Here is an 8,469-nt window from a genome sequence, read left to right on the forward strand (position 1 = left end):
TGGGCTACGCCTGACTCTCCAATCTGATCTCTGCCACTCTGCAAATCCTCCATCCCGAGTTCGCCGGACCTCTTTCTCCAGTTCCCACCAGCAAATAGCTCTCCTGCCTCAGAGCCTGTACTTGCAGATCCTTTTGCCTGGACTCAAGGCTGCTGACTACGCTGGCATCAAATATCACTTCTTCATAGAGGCTGTCTCTTACCACCCAGAGTAAAGTAGCCCCTCACTTTCAAGTCATCGCCATGACCTTTTTTGTTGTTGTTGTTGTTGTTTTCTTCCCACAGCCTTATAACCATCTGAAGCTATCTTATGTTATTTTTTGCTTTCGTAGTTATTGTCTGTCTTCCCCTCTGTAATATAAGCTTCAGGAAGGCCCAGACCCAATGTACTCCTTACAGTACTCGGCACACAGGAGGCACCCCATAAATATGGGCTGACCGAATAAATCCAGCAGCTGCGCACACAGGCATATAGAGAGATGCACTTTTTTTTTTTTTTTTTTTTTAACAGTTTCCTTCTGGAGGCCACGGTTACTACTTAGCGCTAAGAACAGAGCATTGGCAGTCACAGATACAATCCGAGGACGAGACAGAGACCCAGACCCTGGCGCAAATAAAACAGGTTGAAAGAAACGGGAGGGACAGCTCCAGGGTGAGTTCCAGAGAGAGAGACCCAGATAGACTAAGGCCGAGACCCAGATTCACTCAGCGAACCTGAGCCCCGAGCCCACAGGCCCCGGCAGCGACCGCGGACAGAGCCAGGAGGAGGCGAGCGGTGGGAGGCGGAGCGCGCCGGAAGGGAGCGGACCGCGGGGAGCCCCGCCGCCCCGCCCAGCCGGCCCGCCCCGCCCCGCTCACAAGTGGTCGCCGCAGGTGGCTGTGCGCCCACCCGCCCGCCCTCGGGCCCGACGCGTGCGGGATCAAAGCGGCCGGGAAGGGGCGGGGAGGGGAGGTGGCAGGAACCTGGAAGTGTCAGCGAGCTTCCCAAGGGATGGCAGGAGCGTGGGAGCGCAGAGTCCCGGGAGGCGACAGAGACTCGGAGAGACGACGAGATACCAGAGACCCGAGAGAGCCAGAGGCGGAGATGCAGACGCCAAGACGCGGAGAGACGCGGAATCAGAGATGCGGAGGGAGGAGACCACCGACACCAGAGAGACCCAGGGCAGAAGTCGCTGAAGATCTGGAAAAAACGTGAGAGATACAGAGATGGAGGAGCTAAGAGACACTCAGAGACCCGGAAAGGAGGCCAGACAAAAAAGGCATAGACCCATAGACTTAAGAAAAGGAAGCGTGCTTCAGAGAGAACGGAAAATAACAGAGGAAGAGAGGTGGAAAGAACAAGGGATGTAGAGTGGGGGGCGGGGAGACCTGGCCCTTCCCCCGCGGGGGGCCGAGATCCGAGCACTATGTCCTTTCTCAGGGTCACGCCTGCGGAGGTGCGGGCCGGGGGCGGAGGGAGGGGGGTGTGGAGGCTGCAGGACCCCCAGGCTGGGAGGAGGGGAGTGCGAGGGGGTGCGGAATCGGAGTTTAGGCCTGGGGCTGCAAACTCTGCTATAGTCAAAAGGTTAAGATTAATATTTGGTAGAAATATTTAAGTGAAGACGTTTCTTACAAATGCTACCAAATATATTATCCTTTTTTTGGAGGGGAGAAAAGAAAACTATATTCGTGCATTGGCCGGGAATCGAACCCGGGCCTCCCGCGTGGCAGGCGAGAATTCTACCACTGAACCACCAATGCGCGGCTTACAAACTCTGCCGGGATCCTATCTGAGATTGTAAGAGGTTGAGGCGGACCCGGACAGGCAACGGTGTAGGCCAGGGAAGTGGTCCCGAATGGTTGACGTGGGTGGAGCGCCAAGTCATCCTTCCTCTCGTCCGGATCCGGCCACCGGGCCATAAAGCCGCCCCATATGGCCAGGGGCGGCCCCACACCCGGGTGCGAACAGCCGGGGGCCCCCAGCCTCGCGTGCAGGTGAGAAAAATTCAGCCCGAGCCCAGGTTCCCAAGGAGGGGGGCGGCGGGGGCTGATGGGGACACACATTTGCGTTCCCATTTGGCTGAAGGACGGAGAGGTGGGATGTGCTGGGGGCCCTGATCCCAAATGGGAGCCCCCTCCTCAAGGTCTGTGCCTCTCCCGTCTCGGGCTATGGCAAGAAAGGCTCCGTGACAAAACCAAGGTGCGGAGGGCCGTTGGGAGGGCTTGAAGGAAACCCCATTGGTCTCTGATTTCACGGCTATCTTCCGTCTCGGTCTGCAACCCTGTCTTTCCGTGTCTTTATCCCTGGCAACCTGGCTGTTCCCTTCAGTTTCTGATTTATCTTCTCAGACACTTTGTCCTGAAGCCCTCGAGTGGTCAGGCATCGTTCTGCGGAGGGTCATGCTCTTGGTTTGAGGTGGGTGTTGATCCCTTTTTTGTACCCCTTGCTTTCCCCTTAGTAAACTGCCTGCTCCCTGCTACCCTACAGTCACCAGGGGCCTCCAGAAGCAAGCAATGCGGGCACACTTGCGTGAGGTGTCCTATCAGCCACACTCCTGAATCTCCTATGACTAGTTTTGAATCAAATACTTGTACTGTAAGTGGAAAGACCTCTCCACTCATACCTATGTTTCAAAGACTTGCTCCCTCTGCCTTGAAGATCCTCCTCAGTCCAGCCATCCTTAAGGAGACCTTTTCCCGGAGCACCTACTTCACTGGGCTTCTGTAATAGCTACTTGGTGTCACACGGTCTTTTCCATTAGATCCTGCAGGGATAAGCTGGCTCTCTCCTGCGTATCTCACTATGACTCGCCCGAGCCTAGACAAGTGCCCTGTCCGCAGAGTGGGCGCGCAGATGTTCGCGGACTTCAATGTAACTGGCTTAGATAGAAGAGAGCGCCTCTCCAACCTCCCGGCAGAGATTCGGTTGAGTCGGACAGATTCACCCAGCGCACTCGGGTTGCTCCCTGTCTCGACTAGGAAGCGAACTTCAGAGATGATATATAAAATTCAGCCTGGGGGCTGAGAGGTGCTAACTTCTATTTCAGGGTTAGTGAGGGTACAGTAAGCCTCCCAGAAAGCTGCAATTCTGGAGGAACTCTGAATTTCATCCCCAAGCGAGCTCTGCCCCAATAGCCTCCTCCTTTCAGCTGGGTCCCGCCTCCTTATACAGCCTTATGGTCTGTAAACCAGCCAGTGCCCCCATTCACCCCTCACTTCCCACACTCCCAGGCCAGTTTCTCTCCTTCCCCTCCCCCCTTCACTCCTCCTCTTTCCGGGAGCCTCGTGCCGGGTCCTAGAGGGGCAGAATCTGGATGTCGAAGGGGGCGGGGTCGGGTCCTATCCCTCCTACCCTTGGGCCGCGGAATATAAGGCTCCAGGCGAGCAGGGATCCGGTCCACACAGGGTCCGGAGGAGCAATGGTCACCCGGGATCGAGCTGAGAATAGGGACGGCCCCAAGGTGAGAGGCGGGAGGGGAGGGAGCAGAGGTCCCTGGTTTGGCCAGGGGACTGGGCCCCTGACGCTGTCGGTCTGGAGAGAGGCTGGGGACGCAGGGATGGAAGGGGAGCGGTGCTCCAGAACTCCAGGAGCCAGAAGCTGGAGAGGAAGCTGCAAAATATGAAGAAGGGGACAGGGGTCAGAGCCAGACCTGAGTGGGCGGCGGAAACATAGGACTAGGGGCCTCGGTAATGGGTGTCGGCACCTTGTGGCCTGGGGAGGGGGCCGGTGTTGGAGTAAAATAAGCAATTAGAGGGCAGAGCCAAGGGAGGAGGGTGGGAACGAAGAGAGAAGAGGATAGGCACTTGCTCCACTCTGGCTGTGAGCCGGGCGGGGCTGGCCCAAGGCGGTCTTGTACAGAAGGTCCCGGGGCGTTGGTTCCAGAGGCCCCAGACTGGTGGAAGATTTTAGGAGAACCGTGGAGAAGGTGAAGGCCTGGAGGGTTTTGAGGGAGAAGAGGCGGCGCGGTCGCGCTAGGTATCTCCCTTTCTATACTCAGGGCCGCCAGGTCTGAGCCCGGCACCGTGCGGCGCACGTGCGTGCGCGCAGAGAGTCCCCAAAGTTCTCCACTGAGACAAAGAGAAACTGCACCAGACGGAGACGTAGAGAGAAAAGAGGAGGAAAGACACAGAGAGGGGAGGAGGGAGGACGAGACTGAGAGAGGAGAATGCGAAGATCCGGGGAGGCGAGCTACAGAAACTGATCTAGGGGCATTGGGAGGGGGAGCGGAGAGGGATCGAATGGGGCCGGCCCTAGGCAATCTGGGGTCTTGGGGCCGGGGTGGAAGCCGGGCTCTCCCAGCGGCCGGATCCGACGCCGGGGCGGCCGCACTGAGTCTCGGTCTGGTCGGCCCGCTCTCCTTTTCTGGCTGGTCGCAGATGCTCAAGCCGCTTGTGGAGAAGCGGCGCCGGGACCGCATCAACCGCAGCCTGGAAGAGCTGAGGCTGCTGCTGCTGGAGCGGACCCGGGACCAGGTCAGTCCCTCCGCTAGCCCCAGGTCCCCAAGCTTCCCGTTTCCGCGTCCCAGGGCTTCCCACTGGGGTGGGGACACAAGCTTGGTTGGCAACCCTGGCCCCAAGGCATCCTCACCCGAGTCCCGCCTTTGGAATTCCATCCCAGACCCCCACTCGCTCTCAGAACGCGATCTTCTTCGCCACCCCTCGGGTCTGTAAGTTTCACGCCTGGTTCTGTAAATTTCGCTCCCGGGGTCGGTCAGTTTCACCCTTTGGGTCTCTAAGTGTCTGCTTCCCCCTCCCCTACAGCCAGCTTCTGATGAGCCAGCTTCTGTTATGGCGGGTGGTTAATTTCATTCCCTGGGTTGCGGTTTCAAATCTCCTCCTCACGCGTTGGGCATTGGTTCCAACCCCTCGGATTGGACAGTTTCGTCTCAGGGTGGGCCAGGATTTTCCTTGGTCATCTCCACTCCGCATTTGGTCGCGCGTTCTGTGGGCAGTGCGCAAATGCGATCGGGGGCACCACCAGCTCCCGCATCCGTCCCTCCCTTCTTCCCCCTGCCACTTTCCCCCTTTCTCCCCACCCCTTTCTGTCTCTGCGCCCTCCCCTCCCGTCTGTAGAACCTCCGGAACCCGAAGCTGGAGAAAGCCGAGATACTGGAGTTCGCCGTGGGCTACTTGAGGGAGCGAAGCCGGGTGGAGCCCCCGGGTACAGCGCGGGGGTGGGGCAGCGGAGGGAGGGAGGGGGGACGCTAGGAGGCTCCGGCCGGGGCAGAGCGGGCGGGCCCTGCGGTGGATGGTGGGCTTGGGGAGTGGCCGGTTCTGCTCCGAGGCGAGGTTAATAACACCCGCGCGTGTCTGTCTCTGTGTCGCCCTCATTTTCTCCCTCTCTCCGTCCATCTGGCTTCCTGTCTCTGTGCGCCTGTCCGGCCTTGGTATCTCTGCGCCCCGCCCCTTCCCTCACCCCTGCCGGGCCCCTGCCCTGCCCACCTGTGCTCCCGCCGGCCGCACCAGCCGCCGCGGCTCCAGGGGTTTCCCGGTCCCCAGTCCAGGACGCCGAGGCGCTCGCCAGCTGCTACTTGTCCGGTTTCCGCGAGTGCCTGCTTCGCTTGGCGGCCTTCGCGCATGACGCCAGCCCGGCCGCCCGCGCCCAGCTCTTCTCCGCGCTGCACGGCTACCTGCGCCCCAAACCGCCCCGGCCCAAGCCGGTAGATCCGAGGCCTCCAGCGCCGCGCCCATCCCTGGACCCCGCCGCACCGGCCCTTGGCCCCGCGCTGCACCAGCGCCCCCCAGTGCACCAGGGCCCCCCTAGCCCGCGCTGCGCATGGTCCCCAACCCTCTGCTCCCCGCGCGCCGGGGATTCTGGCGCGCCGGCGCCCCTCACCGGACTGCTGCCGCCGCCACCGCCGCCTCACAGACAAGACGGGGCGCCCAAGGCCCCGCTGCCCCCGCCGCCCGCTTTCTGGAGACCTTGGCCCTGAGCCTTGGGGGGTGGTGGGGGCGGGGTCTAGGGGTGGGGTAGAGACTCCAGCCCGAGGGCAGCAGAGGGACCCGGGCGTCCGGGCGAGCAGGTGTTGGGGAGGGCGGTGGGGCGCGCGGGCTCAGCGCGCGGGTGAGATGTGGTCTATATTAGAGTATCTATATAAATATATATTTCCCTGGTTCCTGTCCCTTTTCCCTGCCCCAACTTCTCCCTTGCGTCTAGGATTGTACCCTCTCTGCCCCTCAGCCCAGTCCCAGTCCCTTCCCGAGTCCCTAGTGCATGGAATAAAGTGGTTATTAAATCCCCGTGTGTCCCCGAGCCAGGGGCCTGCCTTTATCTCGACGTCCACGCCCACTTTCCCTTCCCTTCTGTCTCCCACCCTCAGTCCTGCTCTCCATGGCCCAAGCCCCGGGGCAGACAGGTAAGTAAAGAAGAGAGCAGAGCGGGAACTGAGATCGAAATTGAAACCAGGTGGGAAGAGAGAGATAGGGTAGGGGGAGAAGGGATGGGGGCCTTTAAGAAAAAAACGGATAAAAAGGAAAAATTGAAATAAAATCGACTCTGGTGGGATTCGAACCCACAACCTTTGAATTGCTCTTTCGTCACTAGAAGTCCAATGCGCTATCCATTGCGCCACAGAGCCACCCGGCGAGCGGCGGCGTCTTGTAGCTTACGGGTACTAGAGTGGGAATGGGGCAGGGTTGGGGAGTGGGGCCAAGGGACTTGGGCGGGACATGCCAGGAGGGCGCGGTTTGGATCTCAGAGGCCAAGCCAGGTAGAGGTAGCGGGCGCAAAGCATGTTAGCCAGGTGAGAGAGAGGGCGCACATGGGTCTAAAAAACAGGGAGGGAGAGCAACCGAAAATGGCTGAGCGAGCGAGTGCAGAGCTCCGGCTGCCCGCTTGGGGGGTGTTTCCGGCTCAGGCGCTCCCCACTCCCAGATATAGTCCCACCCAAATAAACTAGTTTTGTTGTAAATTTCTGTGTGTTTTTGTCTCTTCTCGTTTATCTGTTCTGCCATCTGCTGCTATGCGGTCCAGAGTCTCGATGGTTCTTCATTTCCAGTCTAAAAAATGTGGAAAAGGAGACGAATCAAATTGGCACTCTTAAGCTTTGCCCCATTCCTTACTTCTAGTCTCTTAGGAGGACAACGGGGAAAGTAAGATTTCGTTCAGGTAGCGTGGCCGAGCGGTCTAAGGCGCTGGATTTAGGCTCCAGTCTCTTCGGAGGCGTGGGTTCGAATCCCACCGCTGCCAGGCTGGAGTTTTTCTGGTGGATTAAGCACCTGCTACAATTCTGTTAGGTTACACATAGTATTTACATGCAGAAAGTAATTTTACGAATTCCCCTGGTAATGGTTTCACCATCATCTTCCGTGTTTGGTCTTCCAGACAGATCATAGGCCTGCATCCATCCCTCAAGCTAAGACCTGATGGTAACTGCTGAAGCAATATTTCGTTTCTTCATAACATCTCTATTATTTCGTTTCTTCATAACATCTCTATTTTAACATGTTTTCAAATGTTAGCTCAACTTCCAACATATTTAAATAATTTATTGTATGTTCTCTTAACACTGTGTTATAGGACTCAATTGCCCGGTAGAAAAAGCACAAATAATTGGTAGTGTCCTAGTTTACTTTTTTTTGTCGTATTATCTTGGGTCATAGGAGTATCCCCTCTGTGAAAATCAATTAACAATATTCAACATGCTGAAAAGATTTAAGGTTCCACCGAGATTTGAACTCGGATCGCTGGATTCAGAGTCCAGAGTGCTAACCATTACACCATGGAACCTCCCTCGTGCTGTCTTTCAAGAGTGTGTACGTTACTGGACATTCTATTTTGCGTGTCTTCCACACCCGTCACTTAAAACGAAAACAAAACAAAGTCTGCTGTTGGATATGGTAGACACCGTTATCGAGCACTTGAAATATATGAATTCAGATGTATTGCCAGCTTCTAAATACACATCTTCTTTTGGAGGAAGGCTTTGTACAAACAAAAAGACTTAAAATTTCATTAATATTTTTAAAATGTTGATTATATGTTAAAATAAGATTTTGGTATATTAGGGTAAGTAAAATAGATCCGTCAAATTAATTTCGCTTGCTTTTTATTCTTTGTAATGTGGCTACCAGAAAATGTAAATTCGATAATACGGCTTGCGTTTGTACTGTTTTAAAGTATGTTTATTACCTTCCACCGTCGTTTGCTGTATTTTGTGGAAACCAAGTTTCTGTCTCACTTAGCTTTAAAAACTAGTAACTATTTTTGTTACCATTTTATGAGAAGTGCGGTACCCGAAAGCAAAAACGAGCCGCCCGAACAGGGACTTGAACCCTGGACCCTCAGATTAAAAGTCTGATGCTCTACCGACTGAGCTATCCGGGCTCTACGTTTGTACTTAACTCTTTGCTTATAAGAGGGTTCTCTACAGGAAAAACCAGGCTTGTAGAACCGACAGAGGATTTTATCTGTGCAGCATAGAATATTTTGGCACAGATTTGGAAGCAGCGGGTGAAGCTCGCCTGCTGCTGATTGAGCTTTTTCTGCCTC

The 8,469-nt window shown here is 56.2% G+C and overlaps 1 protein-coding gene and 5 non-coding genes across 8 annotated transcripts; 2 read left to right on the forward strand and 4 right to left on the reverse strand.

Moving 5' to 3' along the window:
• Nucleotides 1–1,668: 1,668 nt before the first annotated feature.
• Nucleotides 1,669–1,739, reverse strand: TRNAG-GCC (transfer RNA glycine (anticodon GCC)). The gene has a single exon. It is a non-coding gene; the product is annotated as a tRNA-Gly (tRNA).
• A 91-nt stretch (nt 1,740–1,830) lies between these two features.
• HES7 (hes family bHLH transcription factor 7) lies at nt 1,831–6,889 on the forward strand. 3 transcript variants are annotated; one of them, XM_016932467.4, is made up of 5 exons: nt 1,831–1,973; nt 2,328–2,394; nt 4,356–4,451; nt 5,052–5,139; nt 5,445–6,218. In XM_016932467.4, exons 1-5 carry the CDS (start codon nt 1,912–1,914, stop codon nt 5,909–5,911), a joined length of 780 nt encoding a protein of 259 aa, XP_016787956.1. In that variant the 5' UTR covers nt 1,831–1,911; the 3' UTR covers nt 5,912–6,218. The 3 variants fall into 3 exon arrangements, with proteins under 3 accessions (XP_016787956.1, XP_063655878.1, XP_054527089.1); XM_063799808.1 differs by having other exon boundaries at nt 4,597–5,139; nt 5,445–5,502; XM_054671114.2 differs by lacking the exons at nt 1,831–1,973; nt 2,328–2,394 and adding an exon at nt 3,190–3,439 and having other exon boundaries at nt 5,445–6,889.
• TRNAR-UCU (transfer RNA arginine (anticodon UCU)) lies at nt 6,470–6,556 on the reverse strand. Its single transcript is given in 2 exon segments — nt 6,470–6,505; nt 6,520–6,556. It is a non-coding gene; the product is annotated as a tRNA-Arg (tRNA).
• A 196-nt stretch (nt 6,890–7,085) lies between the features above and the next one.
• Nucleotides 7,086–7,167, forward strand: TRNAL-UAG (transfer RNA leucine (anticodon UAG)). Its single transcript has one exon. It is a non-coding gene; the product is annotated as a tRNA-Leu (tRNA).
• A 468-nt stretch (nt 7,168–7,635) lies between these two features.
• TRNAQ-CUG (transfer RNA glutamine (anticodon CUG)) lies at nt 7,636–7,707 on the reverse strand. The gene has a single exon. It is a non-coding gene; the product is annotated as a tRNA-Gln (tRNA).
• Nucleotides 7,708–8,231: 524 nt separating this feature from the next.
• TRNAK-UUU (transfer RNA lysine (anticodon UUU)) lies at nt 8,232–8,304 on the reverse strand. The gene has a single exon. It is a non-coding gene; the product is annotated as a tRNA-Lys (tRNA).
• Between the last annotated feature and the right edge of the window lie 165 nt (nt 8,305–8,469).

This window comes from Pan troglodytes, chromosome 19, assembly GCF_028858775.2.
Source record: "Pan troglodytes isolate AG18354 chromosome 19, NHGRI_mPanTro3-v2.0_pri, whole genome shotgun sequence".
Taxonomy (NCBI): Eukaryota; Metazoa; Chordata; class Mammalia; order Primates; family Hominidae; genus Pan; species Pan troglodytes.

Coding starts and splice junctions, on each gene's coding strand:
- HES7 (XM_054671114.2), top strand. CDS start 3,293: ATGTCGAAGGGGGCGGGGTCGGGTCCTATCCCTCCTACCCTTGGGCCG. Junction 3,440..4,355: donor AGAATAGGGACGGCCCCAAG/GTGAGAGGCGGG, acceptor GGCTGGTCGCAG/ATGCTCAAGCCGCTTGTGGA. Junction 4,452..5,051: donor TGGAGCGGACCCGGGACCAG/GTCAGTCCCTCC, acceptor TCCCGTCTGTAG/AACCTCCGGAACCCGAAGCT.